The sequence below is a fragment of the Mycena indigotica genome (genome assembly GCF_014461135.1).
Source record: "Mycena indigotica strain 171206Taipei chromosome Unknown Mind.scaff0005, whole genome shotgun sequence".
Taxonomy (NCBI): Eukaryota; Fungi; Basidiomycota; class Agaricomycetes; order Agaricales; family Mycenaceae; genus Mycena; species Mycena indigotica.
In genome coordinates, this window is record NW_023503004.1 from 1,555,502 (window position 1) to 1,583,435 (window position 27,934).

The 27,934-nt window shown below is 53.9% G+C and overlaps 5 protein-coding genes across 5 annotated transcripts; 3 read left to right on the plus strand and 2 right to left on the minus strand.

Moving 5' to 3' along the window:
* Nucleotides 1–6,418: 6,418 nt before the first annotated feature.
* Nucleotides 6,419–7,097, minus strand: MIND_00577400 (uncharacterized protein; the record flags this gene model as incomplete). Its single annotated transcript, XM_037362535.1, has 3 exons — nucleotides 6,419–6,436; nucleotides 6,490–6,540; nucleotides 6,591–7,097. 3 exons carry the CDS (start codon nucleotides 7,095–7,097, stop codon nucleotides 6,419–6,421), a joined length of 576 nt encoding a protein of 191 aa, XP_037220456.1.
* A 1,766-nt stretch (nucleotides 7,098–8,863) lies between these two features.
* On the plus strand, nucleotides 8,864–11,011 carry MIND_00577500 (MFS general substrate transporter; the record flags this gene model as incomplete). Its single annotated transcript, XM_037362536.1, has 10 exons — nucleotides 8,864–9,166; nucleotides 9,222–9,347; nucleotides 9,392–9,497; nucleotides 9,550–9,845; nucleotides 9,893–9,957; nucleotides 10,002–10,063; nucleotides 10,106–10,195; nucleotides 10,239–10,519; nucleotides 10,567–10,605; nucleotides 10,655–11,011. The coding sequence occupies 10 exons, from the start codon at nucleotides 8,864–8,866 to the stop codon at nucleotides 11,009–11,011; spliced, it is 1,725 nt and encodes a 574-aa protein (XP_037220457.1).
* Nucleotides 11,012–15,578: 4,567 nt separating this feature from the next.
* MIND_00577600 (MFS general substrate transporter) lies at nucleotides 15,579–17,393 on the plus strand (the record flags this gene model as incomplete). Its single annotated transcript, XM_037362537.1, has 8 exons — nucleotides 15,579–15,758; nucleotides 15,803–15,908; nucleotides 15,961–16,256; nucleotides 16,304–16,474; nucleotides 16,522–16,609; nucleotides 16,653–16,851; nucleotides 16,894–17,020; nucleotides 17,070–17,393. The coding sequence occupies 8 exons, from the start codon at nucleotides 15,579–15,581 to the stop codon at nucleotides 17,391–17,393; spliced, it is 1,491 nt and encodes a 496-aa protein (XP_037220458.1).
* Nucleotides 17,394–24,604: 7,211 nt separating this feature from the next.
* On the minus strand, nucleotides 24,605–25,597 carry MIND_00577700 (Cytochrome P450 monooxygenase; the record flags this gene model as incomplete). The annotated part of the gene is made up of 6 exons (XM_037362538.1): nucleotides 24,605–24,805; nucleotides 24,856–24,967; nucleotides 25,020–25,065; nucleotides 25,110–25,126; nucleotides 25,175–25,374; nucleotides 25,454–25,597. The coding sequence occupies 6 exons, from the start codon at nucleotides 25,595–25,597 to the stop codon at nucleotides 24,605–24,607; spliced, it is 720 nt and encodes a 239-aa protein (XP_037220459.1).
* A 501-nt stretch (nucleotides 25,598–26,098) lies between these two features.
* Nucleotides 26,099–26,590, plus strand: MIND_00577800 (putative choline dehydrogenase; the record flags this gene model as incomplete). The annotated part of the gene is made up of 1 exon (XM_037362539.1): nucleotides 26,099–26,590. The coding sequence occupies one exon, from the start codon at nucleotides 26,099–26,101 to the stop codon at nucleotides 26,588–26,590; it is 492 nt and encodes a 163-aa protein (XP_037220460.1).
* Between the last annotated feature and the right edge of the window lie 1,344 nt (nucleotides 26,591–27,934).

Here is a 27,934-nt window from a genome sequence, read left to right on the forward strand (position 1 = left end):
GGACAGGTAGACGGTGGGGGATATTGATTCGATTTGTGCTTTTACTGACATGTGTGAAGCGATCGTCGTTAGCGGTGATGCCACGTCGCACAAGGGTCGCAACTATGAAGCTATGCACGGCGAGCTACGTGTACCAAACTATCAAGATTTATCCACCCCTACAAAACACGAGCTCCGCTTCTTGTCTCTCGACACAACCGAGTCCCACAGCAGCGAGGCTCAAGTTGCCAAATGGAAGACAGTACTCGAGTCATTTGCTGTCGTGTACAACCAATGCCCACTCTCAAAGCGAACCTATATCACATTCGACCTCCCTCACTTCCTCCGAATTCTCAAAGGTGCTCACGGCGATCATGCAAACGACCAGAAGAAAACCGTCCGCCTGTTGGAGACTTGGAAACAGCAGTCAATTCACGTTCAGCTTGGGCTCGAGAAAATCGCTGAAATGAGTCTTTCTGACACTGACTACGGACCGAAGCTGCGGCTAGATATTGAATCAAAGTGCGTCGACGCTGCTGGCGGCTCTGGATCCTGGGAACTGCTGTCAAGTACTGAAAGGGCGGAGAAACTTGATGTAGGAATGGATCAATTTGCCTTCAAACTTGGCGAGGACGTCTTCGCACAGCTTCCGGCGAACGAACAACAAGATATCGACCTCTTCTTCTGGGCTGGGTGTTCTATGCACAAGGAGCTCAACTCAGTTGTCGGCTTCATGACAGCTGGCACAACTTATTGGGAAGAAAACAGTCTCGACCCACCGGCATTACTTCTCAACAAGGACAACGACGAGATGCAGGCTCTCGCAGATTTGCCGCCATTGCGGCGTCGCGATACCAGTCAAATGCGCAAGGCGCGTCAATGATCATCAAACGCCTCGACGACCACAAACAATTTATGACGACTATACGCGACAAGAAGGTGAAGCCGGGCTGGAACCATCCGGAGGCCAACATCTGGAAAGGACTGTGCTGTCCGTTTACACTCACAGAAGAATGTGGCTTGGCCATGCTCCACCAAGTCGTCAACGCGCCATACGCACGCATCATACGAGGTGACACGAGTCTGAACATGCTTGACCAAGGGCCCTTCCATGCTCGGCTGAAAGATCACATTCGCAACATCATCGAGAAGCCCGAAATTGTCTTTGGCAAAGAGCTGGACGGTAGCGCTGACCCTCGGACACTATACAAGACAGCAGTATTCGACGGAGGCAAATGGGATGACATCGCGCTGGTGCAGAAGATCTTCGACTACATTCCTACCCATCCACACATCATCCCTTGGTTTCTTCACGCGTTACCCGGCGCACTCGAGACCTGGGAACGATTCACCTCGGAGTTTGAAGCCAACGGTCGCATTGCCAAAGCAACGCGAGCACAACGTGATCTTGCACGCATGCGAACAACAAATGATCACAACGAGGCAGCACTGGCACGATGGCGGAAGTGGGCACGAGAGCGGAATGGGTCAACTGTTGATCATTTCATGGACTACACGCTGTATTGGGAGAACGACACCGAGAATTTTATGGAGGCGATATTTGTCGATGAAGATCACCGCTTTCTCCGTCCCGAGGCCCGACGAATCCAAAGCTCTGGGCTAGAGCAGCAGCGCCAAGGTCGCTTGGGTATCCATATTGCCGAGTTGGCTGAAGCAGCTCGGAAGAGGCAGGCCGAAACGGCTCATAAGAAGGCTGTCAGGGATGCACAGCTTGACGGGGTTGAGCTGCAGTTGGATCCCGCGGTCTTCGAGAAGATGAAGAACACAGAACTGGCACTGCAGGTGAGACTGTGGCGACAGATTGACACGAAAATGCCAGCGGCTGGAAAGACCAACACGAAACAGGAGATGATAGATGCTATATGGGACTGTCTCGAGCGCCTTGAGACCTTAGAATTGACCACTGCAGGCAACGCGCTGCCAGATGCTGGAGATCAAAGTAGCCGATAGCGGTCATCTCCACTGCTCGACAATTCTAATTTTATCCCTCTGGCCAAAGTTTATCTTCAGCATTGTATTATTAGCCAAATGTATCATTTGAACTTTCTACGCAGCTCATTTTGCTCAATGCACTCGTTACATGAAATTGTTAATGATCGGTGACTAAGCAGGACCGTGACATCAACGGGCGGTGGCGGGTACCACACAGGGGCAGATATAAAACATACAACAGCTTGGCCCCATGAATTACCCCGGAAGCGGTCGATAATGTAATGGATGAGGTCGTCGTCGATGAAGCAAGCACCATGGAGATCACAAGGATGCTTGGTGCGAATTTCCTTGACGGTGTTTCCAAGCTTCAGATCATCTTGCGAGTAGTGGTTGATGTTGGGAACCTATAATCGGTGAATAGGATACAACGAAAGGAACATGTAGATACCTGTGTTCTGTATAGCATCTCATTGTCCAAACCTGGTGAAAGCGGCTAGGGATAGATGAGTTGAATCAATAAGAAACGCTGACCCGTTTTGGACGACGACGAAACTTCTCCATTTCATCCAAATCAAAGGTGACATTGACCGTATTGAGACTTTTCGACTTGACGACTGCTGCTTTGAGCTGGTGAACGATAGCATTCCAGTTGGCGTTGGTACTGATAACTGGCGCCTTTTTGACGCCTCCACTGAAAACCATTTTAGAAAAACAAGAAACAATTGTGTATGGAAATTGTACGCACGAAAGACCAGTCCAATGGAGACTAAATGATGGGCCCGACTCTGTGACGGCGTAGACGTTGTTTCGCTCATGAGGAGTGAGCGCGAACTCGATAAAGTCACTGCGCGACGTCGATATGACGTCGACAGCCTCGGTGGTAGGTAACTTTTGTTCTCGGACTTTGAATTTCGCTTGTTGGCCTCGTCGAAGAACAGCCTCAGCTTCCTTCCATTGCACTGTTGAGTTGACGAAGAGAGGGCGATAGGCTATTGGAACAGTCAGCCTTTGGCGCAAAGAAAAGATATGAGCACGCACACTCTCAGTGTGACGATGATCTCCTCCGCATCCGCAGTGAGCCTGAGATTGGCTGCAAGGTCTGTAGGAGCTGTAAAACGGTGAGTAAACAGTTGGCGAGGACAAAGACATGTACCAGAACCAGTTCCTACGTTGTTAGGAGCAGGGTTGAAGGCTCCAAGACCAGTCTGGTAGTTTGGCGCAATACCAGGAGGCATGTTGACAAATTGGCGCGCCATATAGTCGTAGTAGGGACGAGCATAGCCCAGAGTTGGGGCGACAACGAGTTCATGGAAGGCTGTCCCTTGTTGGAGGTTGTTTGGTTCGAGCCAGGTACGCGGTGCATCGCGAGGCGGAGGTGAAGACGAGTCGCGAGGCGGAGACGAAGGAGGAAGGCCAGAGTCGCTCATAGTGAAGGTAGTTGAGTGGATGAGTGCGTCCTTGAGGCCTATATATGACTGTAGCGCAAAACAAACTCTCAATTTGTGGCCTGTCTGTGCCTTTGTTGCCCAACTTTCGAAGACGGTTCCTACGCTGGGGATGTCGGTGTAGTCTCTTTCTCTCTCCATCTGGGTAAATTGGAAGCTTCTGGGATGGGACTCGGAGGCGCATCGGTTGGAGGGGACTACATGGCGGTCGAAGGTGAAGGGAGCTCTGCCAGCAACTGCCGCCTTCCGCCGCGCCGGCCATCAGGCACGTGCGGCTGAGAAACCTTTTGACATTTTCACGAAATTATGCAAACGGCTGTAACTTCAAGTTAAAATCTCGATCTCATGCCGCTGCTGACGGGGCTTGGACGGCCCTCGATTACCTCGTGGTTTCCCCCTCCGTATTTAATGGCATCGAGCCGTTGCTACGTCGCCACCTGTCTTTCTCCCACCGCCGCGTGCGACTTTACTACTTGATAGTACCGCTCTCGCCGCTGGATCCATGGTTTCCGCCAGCTACTTCGACCAATTCCCTGGCTTCACCCGCGACCCCTCCGCATCGCTGCGGCACGAATTTGAGCGGCTGGCGGGGCAACGGGGGTGGGGCAAGCCGCGCAGACAGAGCGAGTGGGCGCTGTGCGCGCGAATGGAATTCGAACACTACTTCGGCGCGGACGCACGGCCCGACCTCGCGGCATGGCGCGCGATGATCGCCTTCTGCGGGTTCACCGAGGTCTGCGACTCCATCAAGAAGTGCAAGGAGGTGAGTGCTCTAGTTCGGCGCCGCTAGCTGAATCCTGTGTTGAAGTATCGGGTAGCGAACCCGAGTCTCACCGGCCGGATCACGTCAGCCGCCGGACCGCCATCACCGACGCCGATGCGTCGGGATTGTTCTACAATATTCTATTGACTCATTAGCTAGAACCTACCAGAAAGATTAGAGTACTATAAGTACTGCTGTATCACTCTACAATAATCATTGGTTTTCCCCTTCTTCCTTCAACAGGTTATGGGCCCCGCCTAGCCTGAACTGTTAACACACGCACCAATCCTCGCCTGCATCATCCTCCCACTCCGCGGAACTCTCACGCTATGACGCACACTCTCACGCCTCTCATCAGCGCCAGCGCATCAGCACTCTTGCTGCCTAGCTACACCCCGGAGACAGCCCAACGAGCGCCTTTGGGACGGACCGGACAGCGAGTACACAGCACCCCCACGCCGGATGACCCCACGGCATCTCCAGCGCGTACCGCCTCACCGCACAGCCATCGGCCCGGGACCACCCGCGATGCGCTCCACTCTCTTGGCAACAACTCCCACGCACACTCGGACGGCAGCACTGCGCCGTCGCCAGCAGTCAGCGGCTCGGGACCGCCTCCACACTTCCGGCCGGATGCTCGTCTCGACACGGCATCGCCCGCGCCCAACTCCTCGCATCAGCATACCAGCGGACTCAGCGCCAACGCCGCCAGTCGCCAGCTCACCTGTCACCATTGCGGTCGGCCCGGCCATCGAGAATCTCAGTGCCGCGACACGCACATCGCCTATACGGCCCAACAAAGATCAGCGAATTATCACCGCACGGTCCGCCACCGGCGTCGACGCGGGAATCCATCACCGGCTCGAGAATCCTCGCCGGACACCGCCCTAATGGCCAGCGGGCAGCAGCCAACGCTGACCCGGAGCTCCTGGCTGCTCGACAGCGGAGCCACCACCCACATCGTCAACAACAAAGCACTTTTCCACACATATACGCCGCTACAAAGCCATTATGTAGTCGGAATTGGTAAGCTTCCAGCACTGGGGGAAGGAACGGTACGACTGCAATTCAAAATTGGGTCTAAGGTAAACAAGGTCACGCTCCTCCGCGTCCTCTACCTTCCGGCTTCACCCCACAACATCATCTCACTCGGACGACTCCACCGCGCAGGCTATCGCCTCGAATTCCCCGATGACAGCGGCGACATCATCATCGCCAAGAATGGGCATCGGCTAGCCCACTGCCGGAACATCGGAAATGTCTACGCCCTTGGCAACATCACCCCAAACTGGACGACTGCCACACCAGACAGCGACGACGAGGATTACAATTGGCAACCGGCTGTACCAACAGCACCACGGCAGGACCAGGGGGAGCAAATCACCCCAGTCAATGGCAAGCCCGGCATGGCCCCCGAGGCTATGGCCACGGCCCATTCGACACCACCGCGTAGCAACGCGCTGATCCCGACCACGCCGCCATCACCTCTAAGTTCTCTCACCCCATCTCCACCTACGTCAACTCATGCACGTCCGGAGCAACGCGCACAGCCAGCGAAAGCCCCGCGAGACATCAGTAGCCAAATCACCACCGACAATATTATACTCGGGCCACGCACAAAGAAATATGCGAAGCCCGGAGCAGCACTTGTCACCACCGAAGACGCCACTTACTTCGGCGGCCTTGCGATTGAAGCGCTGTCAGCGCAATAACTCTCTCACGAGAGGCAGTTCCCATCTGCGAAATACGGACACCCCAACTCAGCTCGACTCGTGTTCGAGGGGGAGTGTTGAAGTATCGGGTAGCGAACCCGAGTCTCACCGGCCGGATCACGTCAGCCGCCGGACCGCCATCACCGACGCCGATGCGTCGGGATTGTTCTACAATATTCTATTGACTCATTAGCTAGAACCTACCAGAAAGATTAGAGTACTATAAGTACTGCTGTATCACTCTACAATAATCATTGGTTTTCCCCTTCTTCCTTCAACATCCTGACGCGTCTGGCAGTTTTTGCGGGCGAACGCATTCATCAATATATTTGACATGATCGAAGCCAAGGCAAAGGGCATCACACCGTTCAACCGCCAGTCGCTGGGGGCGCTGCGCAACTACTCGAAGAAGAAGAAGAAAATATTCCCGCGTGGAGAGGCAAAGAAAAACCCGTTCCTCCGCATTTTACTGGTCCGAATGAGCGATTGATCATGAGTGGGCAGTTCAAGGATTCGTGTAATGCATTCACTGTTGCTGTACTATGAGCGGCCTTGCACACGTAAAATTATGCTCCAGCTTTACACTAGAATCATTTTCTCAGTCAAATTGTACTCAAAGGACTCGAAAACAACTCACTGCGCTTTCCACTCGCCCCTGTTCCCGAAAGCCTTTGTGCAGTTGTTTGCGCTACAACCAAATGTTACGGGCGGATGCGGCCGGTGCGGGACTACTGGCACCAGGGGTACCGTCGGCAAGACGAACGGCGGCAGGAGCGGACGCTGCGACGGGAGGGCGATGTCAATGCCGTTTGGAAATGGAATTATTGGAGTATCGACAGTGCATTGATCCATGCGACCCGGTTCGCGATACCACTCCGCCACGGCGTCGCTATCTTGGAACCAGCAGTGTTCCTCCTCCATGTGTGACCGCAGCGCGACAGAGTCGGAGAACCGCGCTGGGCAGTCGACACACCCAAAAAGCGTATTGGCGACAGTGGGTGGCTTGTGGTAAGGAGTTATTCCGGCCTCTTCATCGCGCAGAGCGTCATGTGGGCGCGCACGGCAGGCGCCTAGAAGGTAGCCGATGGTGAATATGACGATGGAGCACAGGATGCCCGCTGAAGCAGCCGCCCAAGGGAGTAGGCCCGCGAGAAGACTCTGCACGCTGATCGGGCACGCTGTCACGGTCCAGAGGAGCGCGAGGGAGAGCAGCACCACGACAGTAAGGGCAGAAAGACGCGCCATAGAGACGGGAGGTGGGGACAGAGCTGGCGGAGGGCCTTAGGCGCGCACCGTCGTTTATGTGGCGGCCGTGTGTGTGGCCCTGGGGGCTTATCCATGGCAACTGGGTGCCTCATCATGATGGGGCGGCCCCGTGGTGCAGCCGCCGTGCCGTGCCGCTGCTGTATGTAGCGCCCGCCGGCGTTCGAATCGCAGCTTCCAACGGGCGTCGGCGTCTTCTGCGCAGCGTTGCCAGGGAAACACGGGGAGATGTGGGCGCGGTGAGAGTGAAAGGTTGCAGGGCATTGTACGAATAGCAGGCGCGTGTGCTGTTGCCCTTGATACACAGTAGAAATACCAAGCCAGATGGACGTCGAGACCAAGAGTGAAGCGTTGTCACATCATGACTGCGGTTGTCGGCCCGGACATTCGTGACTGATCGTGACGCAGCGTGATCCGACGTCCTCCCGCAGCCACGTCATCAGCGACGAAAAATTTTCTGCGCGACAGGGTGGACGGTGGCGCACGCCGCATGCGCCTTCCAGGCGAGCAACGTGCGTGGTTCGATTCGTGCTGCCAGTGCTTATCGGCGATTCTCCGCAGACGGCAGCCCGTCCAACGTCCTTCCAGCGCTGCTCGCAGGCTCTCGAGGCTGTTGGTGGCCTGTTCGCGGGAAGAGGACGACGCTAGTGTTGCGCTTGTGTGCAATGGGTCTAGGCCAGGGCCCCACGCGAAGGTTTTAATTTTCCCCTAGTCCCGACTCCCGATCGGACTCGCTCCACTCGCCTCACAGCCTACTGCTGTTAGCCTCCCTCCCTGGCCCCCGTCTGCCCGCACTCTCGGCATGCCCGTGGCGCCATCGCGCCTTCTGGGCCGGACGCCCCACCTCTATCGCTGCTTCTGGCGCGCGTGCTTGGACAAACGCAGTCGATGAGCTCGGGGTCCGGCTCGGCGCCGTTTGCGCTATCTATCTGTAGTCTGCCCAACTATCGATCGCCCGGCGCAGGCAGCTCGGGCAGGGCTGCGGGCGTTGGGGGCGGCCTCGGGCTCGGCGTCGGGCAATCGCCCGCGGGCCCGGGCCCCGAAGCCCGATCGCGTCGAGGGACGGCGTCTGTCACGGAGACTGTCGAGATTTCTTTTGGCGTTGCTTGCTCGGTATCCGGTCGTCGATACGCGATTGGCGAGCCTGCGCGCTCGTGCCCGCGTTCCCTCCGCTGGTAGCTATCGCTCTCGTCCCGCGGGTGCCGATCCCGCGCCCATTTCAGCAAACAACAACAGCAACAGCAACAGCACCGCCAGCGCGGATGGGATCGCGGCAGCCAGGTACCGTCGCGCACAATTGTATGCTGCTGCTGACCGCATCTGTCGCAGCACCGAGCTGGGCTACTCGGCTGCCCAACATTGGTATCGCGATTCTATTCTCCACTGGCGGGCGGCTCGCACGACGTCAGAGGCCTGCCCAGCTATTTCGGGACGCGCGCGACGGTGATGTCCTCGCCCATGCAGCCTGCCATGCCATGAATACCGTGAATAGCTGCTGAACACCGGCGACACGCAGAGGCCTGCAGCTCGGCTGAGCTAATAGCCTGGAAATACGACCCGTCAATTAGCCTGCCAACGCAGACGCCATCGCTCGCCAGCCACCCCATCGCGTAACGCCGAAGCGTGCCCTTTACGGACACTTCCTGCTGCCGCGTTCCCGCCGGCTTCTGTTCGCTTTGTCGTATTTTTTGCCTTTCGATCGGCGTCACGCTTGCACGCTGCGGTGGCGCATATATAGAGGACACACCATGGCACAGCCGCACTTTCCCTCCCTTTCGTCCTTCCTCCCCCTTTTCGTTCTCGCCATGGACGACAACGCCTCAGCGACGGTGGCCTCCCGCGACTCGGCCGTCCCCCACGGCTCGGCCGCGCACCTCCACCCCATCGAGTCGGCCCCCACCCGCACCGACTCCAACGCGGACAAGGACGAGCAGGACAACGACGGCGAGAACGACGAGAAGACGGGCAACACCGCGGTCGCGTGGGACTGGAAGTTCTGGTGCATCATCGCCTCGCTCGCCATCACGCAGCTCCTCACCGCCATCGAATTCGTGCGTCATCTTGTGCTCGCTGTCGTCGTCTGCCCTGCGCTAACACGTGCCGCAGACCTCCGTCGGCACGGCCCTCCCGGTCATCACCCAGGACCTGAGCGGGCAGAACTATATCTGGATCGGCTCGGCGTACAACCTCGCGTCCACCGCGCTGCTGCCCTTCTGCGGGGGCCTCGCCGGGGTGCGTCACACCGTTTCTGTGGGGCCTTTCATAAATCAATCCAGATCTTCGGCCGGAGAGCGGTGATGCTCGCCGCCATCCTCGTCTTCATGATCGGCAGCGCGCTCTGTGGCGCAGCAACATCGATGAACTTCCTCATCGCCGGGCGAAGTGCGTTGTCCCCGCTTTCCGCTTGCGGTAACTGACTCCCGCTTTCTGTCAGCGGTACAAGGTCTGGGCGCCGGGGCCACCGTGTCGCTCATCCAAATCATCATCTCCGACATGATTCCCCTCAAGTCGCGCGGCATCTTCAGCGGCATCATTGCGACCTCGTTTGGCATCGGCGCCGGCGCGGGGCCTGTGATTGGCGGCTCGCTCGCGGGAGAGCGGCCACTGGCGCTGGCTGTTCTACATGAACCTGCCGATCGGCGGGCTGTGTGCGGTCATGATACTGCTGTTCGTCCGCCTGCGCGTGCCCGATGTGCCGCTGCGGGAAAAGCTCGAGCGGCTCGATATCATGTGTGTCCCATTTCTGGTCTGATTCCTTGGCCTAATGGGGTGCCTAGTGGAAATGCGATCATCGTGGCATCGACAACGTCGATGGTGTTGGCGCTCACGTGGGGCGGCACGGGTGTATGCGTGGGACTCGCCGCGGCGTGCTGGCGCCGCTGATAGTCGGCTTTGTCGGGCTTGCGGCGCTGTTGGCGTACGAGGCGACTATTCCGAAGCATCCCATCGTAGGTGGTCGTTCTTCAGCATGGCGGTTGGTTGATGAATAGATCCCCATGTCCTTGATGTCGACCCGCACACGGCGTTTAGCGGCTATGTGCAGAACTTCCTCTCTGCTGTGGCTCTGTCTGCTGTTGGCTGTAGGTGCTCTTCCCTTGTCTTATTCCTTTGCTTACGTTGCAGACTGGCTACCAGTGTACTTCCAGGCCTGCAAAGGCGCCTCGCCCATCGCGTCCGGCGTCGACGCCTTCGGGATCACCTTCACCGTTGCGCCGCTGGCCGCCATCACCGGCGCGCTGATCAACCGCACGCACCGCTACCGCGCGCCGATGTGGTTCGCGTGGGCGCTGATCGTGGCCGGCGGCGCGCTCCTGGGGACCGTGCACGTGGACACCCCCCCGCATGCGCGTGATCGGCTACGAGATCCTGCTGGGCTCCGGCATCGGCATCATCTACGTCGCGGCGTACTTCCCGGTGCCTCGCGCCGATCCCGCCGCACCAGACGACGCAGGCGCTCGCGTACTTTTTCTTCCTGCGGCAGTTTGCGCTGGTTTGTCGTCTTCCCGTTCTGGGGGTACAGCCGCTGATGGTTGTGACAGATCTGGGGCGTCACGATCGGCGGCACGATCCTGCAGAACAAGCTGACGTCGACGCTGCCGGACTCGTTCCTCGCCGAGTTCCCCGGGGGCACGCAGATCGCGTTCGCGATCATCCCGTCGCTGGGCAGCCTGCCGCCGCCGCTGCGCGCGGCCGTGCGGGACTCGTTTGCGCACGCGTTCCGGCTGCTGTGGCGCGTGCTCGCGGGGCTCGGCGGCGCGGGGCTGCTCAGCAGTCTCGTGATGAAGGGGCTGCGGCTGCACACGGAGGTGGGACGGGACGTATGGCCGCGAGGAGGGCCGGAAGGATGTCGAGAAGCGGTGAAGCGTAAAATGAACGCTTACTATCATGTGTATTAGTCTTTGTTTCTCTGACACGTTACTGAAAGTATGATCTATTTGTCGACACCCACACACGTCGCCCGTCCCAACGCTACGTCGCGCTCCGCTCGCCAAGTCTCGCGTCCAGGTGGTCATTAAATACCTCGTTTTGGTGGCTGTACATTAATCAAAAAAATATTTTCACTAGCAACGCGCAGCGGGAAGGAAAATTTTATTGATCCTGACCGTGGGTTTCGGGCAAATCTGTCCGTGGTGTCATGTGCACGGCGTGATCGTGTAGATGGCAGCACATGCTTCGGGCAAATCTGCCCGTGCTATGGACTGGTGCGTAATCCCTGTCATCCCCCAACCCTTCCAGCATGCTGGGAATAACATTGACTTTGCCTTTCCTTGGAAGGCTGCTAGGCTGTTGTGTGCACACTCTATCAAAAGCTGCCCGGAGCACATTGGTGAACATGATGATGAGATCTGGGCTTGCGGATTTGTTTAAATCTACGGCTCATGCTGATTGTTTCATCAGTCAGAACTGTGATTGATGACCTGTCTTCTTGCAGCTCCGTTCCAGAGATATGGGAGTTACTGACAGCCTTCGTTGATGGTAACCCGCCCTTAAGAGATGTGGGAAGCCGGCCCTAAAGTCAATTTGTTAGGTGACCCGACAGACCTAAACAGCAACATAGCACATAGACAATGGAAGAGCTCCATTTGGGGTAATATACAGCTCTATTTATGGTAGTGGTATCAAGGCATGGTTACTGCTGTGTGAATGAAATAGATGGTCAAGTGCAATAAAAATGATCTTGACCTATTAATCTCGATATACTGCAGCTATGAGAGCTACAGTCAACTGAATTAACCCAAAAAAACAAAATAGCACATCCTATAGCTCTATTTATAGTAGTGGTATCATAGCATGGTTACTGATGTGACATTGGATGGTAAAGTGCAATAGAAATAAATTCAAGTTAGCCAATTAATGTAGTTATTAGGGCTATACTCACATTGGGGATTCGTCAAAATCAATGGTCCAGATTGTCTGTAAATCAAGGCTCTTGATTTTCATGCACATGACCAGGAAATTTCCTTATTTGTCATGTGCATCTACATTGGGGGCCTTGATTTGGCGGCAATTAGCAGGCCATTTTTAGCACCAAATCTCTGCCATATAAATACAGCTTTGGGCCACCGGTTTTGCCAAATCCCGAGTGTAATTGAAAATTCAATTTGTTAAAAGTTGTATAAAAAAATGAGAAAATTAGTCCTGGTGTTTCTGAAATTTAGGGGGGGTGACTATGGGGTTTGAATATTTGAATACTAATCAAAAACCAATTTACAGCACATTGTTGGCCTGGCAACTCAGTGATGTGATGTACTAACTTGTTGATGGCTGATGTAACTTTGATAATGTCTTAATACAAGGCAGATTGACTACTTTAGCATGATTTGAAGGTCCAGTAAAAGTGGGTCAAATTCAAATTTTCAGATAATCTGATCAAACTATACAGTACGGGGGTCTCTTCCATTCAATTCAAATTTTTCAATTGCAACACATTGTTGCCATGGCAACTCATTGAAATCAACCACATGATTATTGATGTCAAGGATGATTAGTTGGCAATGAAATGGATTGAAAGGTGTAATAAAAAGAGATATAAATTCTAATTTTCAAGTTAAATGATGGCCAAATGTGAAACTGATGGAAATTTCAAATATTGATTATCAAATAGTTTCCAAATATTATAGGTGCATTGTTGACATAGCAACCCAGTCAGATTGGTGATCTGATCACACACACAAACCAAAGACATAAAGTAGTACCAATTGAAATCTTCAATTAACTCATGTTACACTAAAGCTATTAGTGTTCACTAAAAGTCAAGGATATTTTTCACATTTGTTTCAATATCATGTGCAGTGCATTGTTGGCTACCAGTGGACAAATTGTTAGTAGTTGGCAAGATAAGTAATTAATAGACAGATGCCTGATTCAAGATTTGAGCAATCAATGCCAGGCAACAACAATATCAAGATATCTGTCTCAAGTAACATCAGTAGGAATGTAGGTCCTGGGGCCTTCTTGCAGATCCTGATGAATTATGTACATTGATTCCTATCGGTGGACAAAATGACGGTCGCTTGTCGATCATGTAGGTAATTGATGGATAGGTGTCTGATAGGGTTTCCCTGACAGGGAAAATAGTAAGTATCATATAAATGAGAAAATCATAGCGGAAACCTATGATAATGTATGGAAGCAAATTGGTAACACTTTATGTTTTTCTTAATTTCAAAAGAAAAGATATGAAATTGATGTTTTATGTAATCACCTCACAGATCAACATGGGCCTCTAAGAGTTATTTGAGAGGAAAAATGCTCTATATAGGCATGTGTGGTAGAGTTTTCACAGACAAATTTGTGGATAAGATAACTTGAAGAACCATAGGGATCTGCTTATGTAAGCAAGGGCCAGAGTGGCCTACTCGTCAGACAATAGTCCAGGCCTGCTCAGATGATGCAGTATGATTGTTTGATTATGGTTGCCCAGAGCTGTTGATTCTGGGCCCATCCCAGGCACGGATCAACAAGCAAATCACCCGTGATATCCGCCTTGTTTTCATTGCTGCCATCTGATTCCTTGGCTAGCCAGCTGGCTCCCTCCTTCTTTCCATTTGATTGGCCTGCTTTTGTGCTCTGGAGTGTCTGCCGCAGGACGGAGCTGAGCAGCGGCTGTTGAGGTAAGGATTAGGCCCTGCCATATCCGATAACGCGGCCACGGGGTGATCAGAATGTCTTGATGTTGGCTGCATCGGGAGCCCGGGGGGAAATGAGCAGCTTGGCTGCTGCGTTGGTGACGTGGGCACATGGTTGCAGTTGGCAACCGGCGTGATGAGGCCGTCCGCGCGTGCAGGAATGTCTAGTTCGTCGGTACTCGGTGGAAATAATTGCCCGTGGCCGCGCTGGGTGGATCACATCATCCTGCTCCCGCAGCAGCTCTCAATGCCTCCTTGCCTCAGCTGTGCTTCCCTCTTGAGGCTTTCTCTTCTGTTGTTGTCCATTTTCCCCCGTGAGCCGTTCATTTTTTATTGTTTCTTTATACTGCATCTTTTTGGTTCCTCAGCTCCTCCCTCCCCCCGCGTTGCTCAGGCACAGACCCCGACAATCGAGACTCCGCGTGCAGCGTGTCAGGTGCGCCATGTGATCGCGTGGACACCTGGTGCCGTTGCCATGCACGCGCGATGATCGCGGCACATGATTGCAGCAACGTCCCGGGCCCGTGGGATCGCGGGCCAGCTGACGCTTGGCGGGCGGTTACTTAAACCCGCTGTCGCCGCCATGATCCTTACCCTCCTCCCTCTCCATTTTCGCCCCCTGCCTCCTTTGCCGCCCACAGCCATTGCCTCCGCCACGGTGCGTCGGCCTGCTGCCATCCCGGCTCGTGTACTGACATTTTGCAGCATGATCGCGCCCGATCCGCCCGCGTGACGGTCCGATAGCGCGTGGCTTGGCTCCTGCTTGACGCCCGCCTTGCGCGCCGTTGCCGACCCGGAGTTGCCCGCGCCGGGTGCTGCCCCTCCCCGTTCTCTCGAGCTTGGGCTCTGGCCCCGCTTCCTCGCGTGGGTACCATGGTGCGTTGTGTTGATGCCCTCGTCGTGCTGTCTAACCGCCTCGATGGTATAGCCGTGATCGAAGAGAGCGCCTGGCCGTTGAGGCCGATTGCACGTGATCTACCCTATGTCTTCCTGGACTGACGCCGCCGCTTTGCTCGCCGTTGCCGACTCACGGTCGCCCACGCTGGGCTGGACCTCGTTCCCACTGCTCCTCCGGGCCGCGGCCTTCGGCGCCCGACAGCACGTGCTGCTGCCAAGCCAAGCCGCGTAACGCGAAGCACGTCACACACGGGCGTCGTCCATTCCCCCGTTTCCCGCTGCCCCCACAGACGACTCGTGCTGCCCGCCCGGCAGGGCAGGGCCTCCCGTCGTTGCCTCCAGGTATGTCCTCCCGTTGCGCTGAGGCGCTTCGTAGCCGCTGTTCGCTGAAGCGACCGTTGTCGCTGGTCGTCTGGGCGGGGGCTGCGAGAAACGGAGGGCGTTGTCGCCTCAAAGTGCGTCCTCCCGTTCTGCCCGTCACCGTGTGTTGCGCTAACTGGCTGTTCTTTCTATTCGTAGCCGTTGTTCGCCGTAGCGACCGTTGTCGCTGGTCGTCTGGGCGGGGACTGGGGAAACAGAGGCGATGTAGCTTCCAGGTGCGTCGTTCGGTCCTGCCCGTCACCCTGCGTTGTGCTGATGGGCCTTCTTTCGACTCGTAGCCATTGTCTGCGCGGAAGTGACCGCTGTCGTTGGAGGTTGGATGCGAGGAAGGGAGGGAGGCGTTGGCTGAGACGGGCCGGAGGTGAAAGGCGGCCGGAGGTGCGTTTACTTTTGAGCCGTGTGTCCCCCCGGCTGACTGCATGTCTTAGCCCCAGACTGGGCCGGCTTCGGTGTAACGAGGCTGCGTTCGGCGCTGGCTCCGCAGAGGGTGGGGACACTCGAGCGGGGGGTTAATTGGCGCTGGAGTCGACATACTGATGTAAGGCTAGTAGTGGGAATGAAAAGCACTTTGTCCCGCGTGCACGTCGGCGCCGGGGCATCCGTTCTTTCTGACTCGGCCGTCCCCCACGGCTCGGCCGCGCACCTCCACCCCAGCCCCCACGCGCACAGACTCCAACGCAGACAAGGACGAGGCCGATCCACCGCGCTGCTGCCCTTCTGCGGGGGCCTCGCCGGGGTGCGTCACATCGTTTCTGTGGGGCCTTTCATAACTCAATCCAGATCTTCGGCCGGAGAGCGGTGATGCTCGCCGCCATCCTCGTCTTCATGATCGGCAGCACGCTCTGTGGCGCAGCGACGTCGATGAACTTCCTCATCGCCGGGCGAAGTGCGTTGTCCCCGCTTTCCGCTTGCGGTAACTGACTCCCGCTTTCTGTCAGCGGTACAAGGTCTGGGCGCCGGGGCCACCGTGTCGCTCATCCAAATCATCATCTCCGACATGATCCCCCTCAAGTCGCGCGGCATCTTCAGCGGCATAATCGCGACGTCGTTTGGCATCGGCGCCGGCGCGGGGCCCGTCATCGGTGGCTCGCTCGCGGAGAGCGGCCACTGGCGCTGGCTGTTCTACATGAACCTGCCCATCGGGCGGGCTGTGTGCGGTCATGATCCTGCTATTCGTCCGCCTGCGCGTGCCCGATGTGCCGCTGCGGGAGAAGCTCGAGCGGCTCGATATCATGTGTGTCCCATTTCTGATCTGATTCCTTGGCCTAATGGGGTGCCTAGTGGAAACGCGATCATCGTGGCATCGACGACGTCGATGGTGTTGGCGCTCACGTGGGGCGGCACGGTGTATGCGTGGGACTCGCCCGCGCGTGGCTGGCGCCGCTGATCGTCGGCTTTGTCGGGCTTGCGGCGCTGTTGGCGTACGAGGCGACCATTCCGAAGCATCCCATCGTAGGTGGTCGTTCTTGACCGTGGCGGTTGGTTGACCAGGTGAATAGATCCCAATGTCGCTCATGTCCACCCGCACGGCGTTTAGCGGCTATGTGCAGAACTTCCTCTCGGCTGTCGCTCTGTCTGCTGTTGGCTGTAGGTGCTCTTCCCTTGTCTTATTCCTTTGCTTACGTTGCAGACTGGCTACCGGTGTACTTCCAGGCCTGCAAAGGCGCCTCGCCCATCGCGTCCGGCGTCGACGCCTTCGGGATCACCTTCACCGTTGCGCCGCTGGCCGCCATCACCGGGCGCGCTGATCAACCGCACACACCGCTACCGCGCGCCGATGTGGTTCGCGTGGGCGCTGATCGTGGCCGGCGGCGGCGCTCCTGGGCACCGTGCACGTGGACACCCCCCGCATGCGCGTGATCGGCTACGAGATCCTGCTGGGCTCCGGCATCGGGATCATCTACGTCGCGGCGTACTTCCCGGTGCTCGCGCCCGATCCCGCCGCGCCAGACGACGCAGGCGCTCGCGTACTTCTTCTTCCTGCGGCAGTTCGCGCTGGTGGGTTGTTTTTTCTTATTTTGAGGGTACGGCTGCTGATTTGTGACAGATCTGGGGCGTCACGATCGGCGGCACGATCCTGCAGAACAAGCTGACGTCGACGCTGCCGGACTCGTTCCTCGCCGAGTTCCCCGGGGGCACGCAGATCGCGTTCGCGATCATCCCGTCGCTGGGCGGCCTGCCGCCGCCGCTGCGCGCGGCCGTGCGGGACTCGTTTGCGCACGCGTTCCGGCTGCTGTGGCGCGTGCTCGCGGGGCTCGGCGGCGCGGGGCTGCTCAGCAGTCTCGTGATGAAGGGGCTAAGGCTGCACACGGAGGTGGACGGGACGTATGGCCGCGAGGAGGGGCGGAAGGACGTGGAGAAGCGGGGATAGATGGAATGATACCACGTAAAATGAACGCTTATGCTTACTATCATGTGTATTAGGCTTTGTTTTTCTCCATGTTGACGAGCCTGCTCGTCACAAGTCACACTTTGTCACCCAGTTTGATTTCCTATTTTAGTTTCCACTTCCTTTTCTAGTTGCCATTTCCTACCTTAGTTTCCATTCCCTATCTTTCCTGACTTTGTTGCTCATTTTCCATTTGATTTTAGTTTCTATTTCATTTAGCCCTTATTTATCTAGTCTATAAAAGCCTGTCCATAGCTAGTAGTTATCATCATCCTCCCCAGTGCTTCCCCTCTCAGTCTTTCCCTTCTGAGTTTGAGTTCTCTTTTGAGTTCTTGAGTTCTTGGTGTTGAGTTTCCTGAGGAGTTTGTTAGCTCTGAAGGCACTTGCACACTTAGTCCTTGTTTGTCTTTTGGCAAGCAAGCACGTCATTTTGGAGCCCACCGCGAGGGGTCTTCAAAACAGCTTCCGAAACTCCTCACTGTTCACCGGACCAACCAAGCCTCCGAACTGTACATTCCGCCGACTACTACAAACTGTACAAATACTCGTCACCTTCCTAAGCCTCAGCCCGACGTCCGCATTTCCCTCCTTCCTGCCACAATCTCCGTCGCGGCGCCCAGCACGCTTTCACCCGCCCGCGATACCAGTACTGCTGAGACCCGATCCCGCTGTCGCACTCCGTTGGTCCGTTTGAGGCAATCCAGCTGCTGTTTTTCGTTTGTCTCGACCTATCTCTCCGAAGCGACCTGTTTGCGCTACTAAGTGGAACACTTGCGAAGGCAAGTGTGATGTCTTGTGACGAGCGGGAGAAGGCAGCTGTCAAGATCTCGTGACTCGCCTCTCCTTGACAGCTGCCTCCATCCTCGACTCCCTACTTCACTTTCTTTTGGTGTGAAGCTGAATCGAAGCGAGAGAGCAAGAGACAAGCCTGGCCCTGAAACAAAGGCCCACTTGACGACGACACACCTTGGTAGTTTCACCACGCCGCGCGCAGGTGTTTCCGATCCCCTCCAACACTGCATCCTCCTCGATTTCGGCATACAATTCCCGCCAGCTGCTGCACACGCCGCGCGACGCGACCCGCACGCCCGTTGGTAGCCTAGACCACCTCCACCCGACTCGCATTTCCGCCATAGGGTTGGCTGCACCACCAGCACTCCCCAGCGTTGACCAACTCTCGAGAAACCCCGTCCTTCATCCCCTTGCGTTGTCCGTGCTTGCCCTTCCTCACCCAGCCGCACATTGCTGCCCTGTGGCGACATTTACGCCGGCCTGCCGTCGTTGCTTCACCAGAGCCGCCGTCTGCGTCCCAAACTCGCGCCCCCCATGGTGACAAGTACTCGTCTGCGCTGCCCAGGTTGCCCAGTCCGCGTTTCCGCCCGGAAAGCCGCCGTCACAGTCGCGTTTCTGTCCGAGCCCCACCCAGAAAACTGTGCTGTATTGACGACGAGTGCGGCAAGCACTCACCGGCGTCGAGAACCCACTAGCCTTCATCTCTGCTCCGGTTTTGCCCTCCTTGCATCTACGCGCCGCCTGGTATTGCTCCTCCACCGACCACGCTCACGCGTTTCTGTCGTAGGCGCCCATAGACGTCCTCTGTGGCTGCAACGGGTCAGAACAAGTCGTTACACATCCACGAGCACTCACCAGCGTCGACTTTCGTTCGAAAACCTCCCCACCGGCCGCCACACTCGCGTTTCGTCCCAGTCGTCCAGAAAAAGGGTTAGCTGCGCCCACAACAAGCCGCTACGCGTCGAGAGCACTCACCACCAGTCCCTCGCTCGCAAAACCCCCCGCGCTCGCATCGCCACCCATTCCTGCCCTCCCGACCCCTCTGCATCGCCCGTTGCCGCAGTCCAGCCCTTTGCCGACTCCCAGAGCTTTCCCTGCCCTTATTTGCCGCGAAAAATCGTGCTTGCTGGCGGCGAGGATGGAAGACAAAAGCAAAATGAAGAGATGTGACCGATGCGTGACGCCGTCCAATACAGCCCGCCCGGAGCTTGACCGGACCGAAGGCCGAAGCTGTGCAAGCAAACACTCCGCCTCCACATCCCACGACTATCCCCGAGCTGCGCCGGGCGACAAGCGATGCTTTAGCAACGGACTCACGCCGCGGTGCTACTCCCCGCTACCCCTGATGATGAATTATTCCCGCGATGCGAACTATACCTGCTGAATTGCCTGTGAGAAATATGATTCTCCACCCTGCGCTGCGACCTTCCCTGCATAAGTTTAAGAAACCTGAGCTGCTTACCCTGCGATCCACGAATTACCCACGCTGCTGATTGAACTTCGAACTGAGAGCCCACCCGCGATATTGTTGCCTGCCTGCCACATTCCCCCCCGAGACGCTGTTTTACGCTGCTGAATTGCTCTCGCCACCACCGCCTTCTACACTTTTGACCGCTTGGCAACTGCTTCTGATCCGGATCAACCTTCTGAACTACATTTCCGCTGTTGCCCTGATTCGCAGGCCCATGTTTGCCTGGTCAGGCAGTGGTGTAGTTGCCTTAGGACTTCCTTTTTGGAAAGTTGCCAGACTTGATGAAGTCTATTGACACTCTCCCCCATTTCTGTTTCACTTTTTACTTTTCTGATTTATTCCTTCAAGTTGTTAGTGTTCTCTTTCCAGTGAGTGACTGGGGACAGTCACTTTTTGAGTTGAGAGGAGGTGACGAGCCTGCTTGTCACAAGTCACACTTTGTCACCCAGTTTGATTTCCTATTTTAGTTTCCACTTCCTTTTCTAGTTGCCATTTCCTACCTTAGTTTCCATTCCCTATCTTTCCTGACTTTGTTGCTCATTTTCCATTTGATTTTAGTTTCTATTTCATTTAGCCCTTATTTATCTAGTCTATAAAAGCCTGTCCATAGCTAGTAGTTATCATCATCCTCCCCAGTGCTTCCCCTCCCAGTCTTTCCCTTCTGAGTTTGAGTTCTCTTTTGAGTTCTTGAGTTCTTGGTGTTGAGTTTCCTGAGGAGTTTGTTAGCTCTGAAGGCACTTGCACACTTAGTCCTTGTTTGTCTTTTGGCAAGCAAGCACGTCAATGTTAATCGCATTGGCCCCCTGGCAGCTACGGGCAAGTATTCCCTGCCATATATTATCCCTTTTGGCGTTTCGTGTAATTTTTCCGCTAAAGTTGTCTCAAAAAGGTAATTGTTCAGCTATGCCAGCACCTCTGGTGCCAAAATTTCTCAGTGGGGATAGCCTGATGAATTCCCAAGTTTGTCAGGCATGTCATGGCCGTTGGACCCTGTTAAATGGATTAAAATATGTCAGTAATCAATTCTAAGCTCTTCTTTCTCTTTTTTTCAAAACGTAACCAGGAAATGTTTATTACCCTTCAAAACTCCAAACGGTAGGCTCTCTGACAGCCTTTACTAGACTTCTGACACCTTACCAATTTGTAAAATTGTGATACAAAGCATTATCTTGCTTTTTACAGGGTAAGATAATCCCATCAGTCAGATAAACACATGCTATATCATATTTTATGTTTATATAGCTTTCTAAAATTTTAGAACAGATGACTCCTACTCTGTAGCAACAACATTCTCAGTCATCTGTTTCCTAGCTGCGTTAAGGATATGTAGTAAAATATTTGCTTCATAAACTTGACCTAGTTTGTCATGAAGATGTATCACATTTTCCATTGTAAAAATTGTTATCTTGTCAGTGAGTCCTACTGTTTGGATCTGCTCTGCCAGCACTTGTTCTTGTAAGTCTAAGGCTGCACGAGCCTTCTCAAACTTCCCCAGATTGATATATGTAGCTGCAAGATTTCCCCTCGCAGCTACTGCTCCATAACTTGCCTGCCCAAGAGTCTGATTCTGATTAGATAAGATCTTCTCCTGTATATCACAAGCTTCCTGGTACCTCTCAAGCTCAGAGTATATCAAGGCCAGATTTGTCTGTGAAGCAATGGTTTGAGAATCATGCCATCCAAACTTTTCAACTTGTATAATTGCTACCTGCTCTTGTAACATCAATGCCTGATCCCATTTCCCAAAATGAGCATAAGTATTTGCAAGATTTGTTCTTGCAGCCATGATATGGGGATGCTCTGGGAATGGAAAAGTTTTTTCATATTGCTTTAATATATGCTCTTCTATTGTCATGGCTGTCTCAAAATCACCTAGTTTCTTGTAAGTGATAGCAAGATTGCCTTGAATAGACAGTGCTTGAGGAGATTTTGGTCCTAATTTTTGGGACAACTGTGCAAATATCTCTTCTTGTATAACCAAGGCTTCATTTAGCTTTCCCATACCGACATAAATATTTGCAAGATAAATTTTTGCAATATAGGTATTTTCCTGTTCAGTACTTTTCTTGACAAGCTGCTTCTGTAACATCAATGCCTCATCCAATTTACCAAGTTCGTAGAGTATCAAGACAATCTGTGCCTCTGATTTTATAGTATCTGGATGTTTTTCTCCTAAAATATCTGTTTGAGATAGTAGAACCTCTTCTGCAAGGGAGAGTGCATTATCAAATCTATGCAATGAAGAATATGTCACTACTAAACTGTGTTTTGCAGACAGGGTTTGGGGATGCATAGGACCCAAGGTGTTATGCAGCTGCTTAATAAGATCCTGCTCTAGTTCCAATGCTTTATCAGATCTTCCGAGATCTCTGTATATAACAGCAACATTCCTTCTGAGATTGACTGTGGTAGGATGGTGAGGACCCAGAGCTTTAGTACTCATCTCTATGGCATGCTCTTGAATCTCTAAGGCTCTGGATGACTCACCAAGAATATTGCATATTATAGCAAAGTTGCTAATAGCAGAGGTTGTTATAGGATGCTCTGAACCTAGTATCTGAATAAATTCCATTGCCACTCTAGCCTGATGCTCTAGAGCTGTCTTGAACTTGCCAAGCTTCTGGTATGTAGCCGCCAAGTTGCCTTCCGCATGTAGTGTATCTAGGTGCCTTGAACCTGATACTTTGCTGAACTGCTTAAAAACCTCTTCCTGCAAGACTAAAGCATGATAATATTTGCCAAGATTATAATAGGTTAGAGCCAGATCACCCTTTGTGCAGATCATTTCATCTTGGTCTGCCTTCATGATGCTAGAGCCTTTCCTGAATGCACATATAGCCAACAAGTGTGCCCTATCAAAAGAACCAGTGCCAGTGAAGACTTCCATAAATCTCATTTGAAAAAGATAGGGTATAGTGTTATAATCATCAGTGATCTGTGCTACATGAGAGGCCAAGATAAGCTTGAATTTATAATCTGGATTGGTGGAGGCAGCCATTCCCAACAGATGGATTACAAGCTTGTGTTTAGTTGGAATATCTTCCTGAATTATTTTCAATCTGGTCCACTGGTGAATAAGTGGATGCATGGAGTATTCACCATCCAAATAGCTCATGAGTGAATATTGACAAATGACTCTTGTAACTTCTCCAAATGCCTCCTCATTCCAGTTCTTATTTTCATCTTGGAAATGGGCAAGAAAATCAAGGCTGGAGGCCAACTGTGTCTCTGTGATGTAGAGAATATCTTCCTTTGAGAACATATGAAGTAGACCAGTGGATTGTACCAGCATTTTCACATATGACCAACAGCCTGAATTTCTATGATATTTAGGTATTTGTGCTTGATATTCTGCAGCCCTGATAAATATACTTTCTGTAATCTGGTTAAAGTGAAGAAATGAACAGAGCTTCAGAAACTCTTGAGCAAGAGGTGGTAGTTGTTCAAAGCTCATTTGCCAGGTAGTATAAACTGTGAGAGTATATTCCCATGCAGTTTGTTGTGGCAGTTGCTTCCAGAATCTGACTTTATCTTTTCTGTACCTTAAAAGATACTTTGAAGGGTCTTGTTGTATAACTGGATCCTGAGCAATATATGATGCAGCCTGGACAATGGCCAATGGAAAGTAGTGGAGCTCCTAAAAAACATGAGTCTATAATAATTATTGTAATAAAAAAGTTAATATACTGTTACAATCTCCAAGATCTCCTTGTGTTTATCTGGTGATAATCTGCCAATGCTTGTCAAAAGATCAAAAGCATCATTTGGGGCCAAGTCTGATATTTCAAAGGAGGTTCCTTCAGGTCCAAGAAGCATTTTGATATCTGGATTGCGGGATGTGATTATGATATTGCCATAAGCACCTCTGGGAAGATAATTCCCTAAGTTGAGGCTAGGATTGTCTGCATTGTCAAAGAGCATCAGCCATTCAGTTGCATTACTCCTGAGCCACATTTGAGCTGCAGCAACAGGATGAGACCCTGTTAATTTCTTGGCCACAGCAAACTCTTTGAAGCTTGCTTCAATAGTATCTTGAGTTGCAGCATCCACCTTGAATTGCTCTGTGAATCTGATGAGTCATCAGTCAGAGGAATAGCTCATTATTGAAACAATTATACCGTGATCCTGAGTCGGAAATGAATTTGAGTGCTGTCTCTGTTTTCCCAGCTCCCCCAATGCCATGAAGAAGCACAATCTTCTGACCACCCTCACTTGTTGTTCCAAAATAATCCCTGAGGCTTCTGAGCAGATCCTGCCGCCCACAGAAGTATGCAGATGGTGCTGGACATCCATGGTATGCAGCGACTTCTGCTGCTAAAAATCAGATATATTAGCGGATTCACAAGTCTGGATGATAGTCCTTACATGGCGCACTGAGTAAACATCAGTTGTCATATCAGATCAATTGATCAATCATCAAGATTGTAACCACATACAGCTCAAATGTAGCATGCTTAGCACGGACAGTAAGGCTCGGTCCATAGGCTGTGCCACCTGTCCCGCCTACCCCTTGTGCAGGCCCACCAGCGCCACCGATGCCCCCTGCAAGTTTGTATAAGTCCTCATGGTGCCATTGGCAGTGAACATCACAGTGTGGCATACCACTGATATTCATATACACATTCTGCTGGTGAAAAGGCAAATTGGTTAGCCAAGAGCTCATGTAGGCTTGGGTGGTGGTAGTTGTAAGGAAGGAGGGAATGCAGTACAAGGTGCTGCCTTGGTGTTGGACAGCAGGATGAATGATATCCGCACAATCTCCTACTTACGATCTGGTGTATCATTCAACCGGTTGACACTGGCAGATCTACCCATTCAACTTATTTGTGGCTGTCATAATGATTCAAGCTGAATGACCCGACTTTAGGGTTCTGCGCTTTAACACCATTCTCCGTAACCTTGATCCACAACCCATCCTGCGTCGACATCGTCATTTGCGGTTTCGGGCGGAACCGCCCTTCAGGCCCGCACACGCCTTCCACTGGTATGCGTCCGGGGGCAGTGCCCCGGCGCAAACGCGCACTCGTCGAGCGCAACCGCGGCGAACGCCTGCATGAAGCGCACGAGCATGAGCGCCATCTCGTTGTACGCGAACTGCTGACCGAGGCAGATGCGCGGGCCAGTGTTGAACCTGGTGCGGGATGTCCGGGAAGCGGACGGCAAACAAGGGAAGGCACGCACGGGAGGAACTGAAATGTGAATGCGTTCTTGAGAATGGTATGGCACTTCACGCGGTCGTCGAGGAAGCATTTCCTCCCGCGCACGGCGATAGATGTCGGGGTACATGGTGAAGCTGCCAGCGGATAGATATCAGCTGTGGAAACAGGTATAAGCGAAATACGCACAAGTAGCCGCAGACGGCGAGAGTATGCATGGTAGTGTCACGTCTGGCTAGTAAGCGTTAGCGGTGACCGCAAACTCCCAGGGACTTGTACCCAACAACATATTCAGCCTTGGAATGAATCAGTGATGGCCACAAGCAGGGGAACAATTGGCGCACATCTCATCCTTCAACACCTGCGCTCTGCCCAGACGTGGTGGCGGCTTGGGCGTGGAGCAGCGTGAGAGCTCGTCCCGGGATGCGGGACGAACTCCGGAGCTGCGGTGCAGCAACGGCGAAGGATCGGCGGCAGAGACGCGGCGTGGTCGGCGGGGAATCAGCCTGTAATCGACGACAGTCGTGGCCGTCACGGTGGCCGCCTCTCAACGGAACGTTCGCCGATTTGACCTTGTTCGGCGACGTATACGTATCGGCGGTCGGAATTCGGGGTCGACGCACAGTGAATGGACCCCCCCCCTGGCACCCGCGTATTATTCGTCGACGCGGCGACGACATGAGTAACTCATGCAGGAAGTGGTCAGTGCCGGACAGCGCCATCATGAACGTTGCTTCCTCCGGCGGAATCGCGAGGAGACTAACCATGGGGCAACATGGGGGAGAGAGATGAAGAGCCGATGACGTGTGACCGTGTGACCGTGACCGTACGTATTTTTTATGACCATTGACGTGGGAAGCGTAGGTATACGGTACTTCAAATAGCTCAGATAAAGCTCGGCGGGCGGGCGTCGATGTTATCATCCGAGCTAGCCAGATCCGTAGAGCCCTGAGTCGCAACGAGCCGCTGTATATGTGGAGGGAGAAGGAGAGTCACGCGTGACGGCACGCGTTGTTGACAATCACGCGAGCCGCAGGTGACGTGGCGCTGACTCATACAATCCATGCTTGACTCTCTCCACCACATCGACCTCGGTGTTGTCGCCGACGGCCCCGGCAACGATCCTCTCGAGCCTGATCACCCCAGCCGCGCTAATCCCACTTATATGCGTCGATTGCGGCCATCGTCGGGCACGCGTTACTAAAAACGGCCTTTAGAGTGCATTTAACGCGTCAAGCTGGCGTGTCAACTTGAAGCTCTTCCCCACCATGCGGCTCCCCATCGCATTACATCTGGCCGCCCTCCTCCCACCTGCCCTCTCCCTTCCACCATCGACCCTCGCTGTCATCGCCCGCACCGACTTCGACTACATCATCGTCGGCGGCGGGCCCTCCGGACTCACGCTCGCCAACCGGCTCTCCGCGGACCCCCGCAAGCAAGTCCTCGTGCTTGAGGCAGGCCAGTCTCGGCTCGGCGACCCGCTCATCGACGTCCCCGGCTTCCTCGGCAGCACGGTTGGGAACGCATCGTACGACTGGCTCTTCCGGACGGTCCCGCAGGCACATGCCAACGGAAATCGATTCGTGATGGACCGCGGAAAGGTGCTGGGCGGGTCAACGGCGATCAACTTCATGGCCTGGGGTCGGCCAGCAAAGGGCGAGATCGACGGTGCGCGGCCCGGTGAAGAAGGGCTATGCTGTCCAAGCGAGGACAGCGATGGGGCCGAGGTCGTATCGAGATATGCGCTGGTGGTGGAGTAGAGGGTGTGAAGAGATAAGATAAGCTGTACTCAGCTCGTGAATCAAATGGAGGGTTCGGGCTCGACTTTGCGCTTTCGCTCGCGCTGCTCAAACTCAGAGGTGAGAGTGGAAGGTAAGATGAGATGATTCTCCTATCCGAGTACAGTGAAACGGTATCTACTGATCGGAAGGGGTAGCGAGATGACATATGAAATATGAGTACATACAGAGGCCGAGATCCTCCACCTGGTTCCCAACCACACACAACAGCCGGGTTGAGGACAAGTCGAATAGGATGGCGACGCTGCCGCCGTCAGCGCTAACAACAGGTTGACCAGACCTGTGTTATTGCACACCCAAGTCCCGCCGAGCTATTGCACGCCGCTGTGAGTTCGGTTTTGGATATTGTGGAATATGAAGATATGGAAATTGGAGAGGGAGATGAGAAGGGGATGGCTGTTAACGCCCGTAAGAGCTTGACGCGTGATAAGTACGTGATCGCGTTGGCGACGTGGAAGCCATATGGCACTTCCACAGAGGGGGATACTTTGGATGACGCCCCCGTCATCGCCGTATTAATTCGATGGATGGAGACAATAGGGTGGAATGGGGTATCGGAACTGCTGGATAGATTCGGACGCTCGCGAGCGAATGGCGTCTTGATAAACTTCTGCCCTCTTCGAGGCGTCGAGATACCACGTCTGGTGCATCGCTTGGACGATACGAGCGAGTTCGGTTGGCGCAACTTGATGGATGACAACCGACATGTTCATCGGGTCGTAGCACAGGCAAATCTTGATGGCCTGCTCCCAGTCGTCGTGTCGAGTCTGTACGAAATGCCCAGAACCACGTTCGCGAAGGGGTGGTTCGAGGTAAGCAGTTTCGCGGCGACGATCCTCGTGAATGAATCGACTCACCTGTTGCATGAACTTCTCCGCATTCATAGGATGATTTTCGCCTCCGTCCACTCGCAAGCGAGGCGGGTATCGAGAGGGAATTTCACCCCAGCAAACCGCGGCGTTGATTTCGATCCATGTGAGCCGGTAGTCCCGACGATAGACATAAACACAAATGGGAAGGTTGACGAACTCACCTCCTAAATTGTACTCTTGGGAATCCTCGTAACAATACTGCAAAGCCAAGTCGGTCCGTTCGTATGACGTGTACGGATGGTTGTCGACAAACTCGTTGATGACAGTCCGGTCGCGCGCTGCATTGTCGTAGGGGACGCGGCAAGTGGGGAGCTCCAAGCCAGCGGTCTTCGGTTGGGTGGAACCCTCGATGGGTGCGGTTACACGGCTCGCGCTCCATGAGGCTGGGTGATGGGTAGAGAAGACAAGGGGGAAGGAAAGGAAAGGAAGAAAA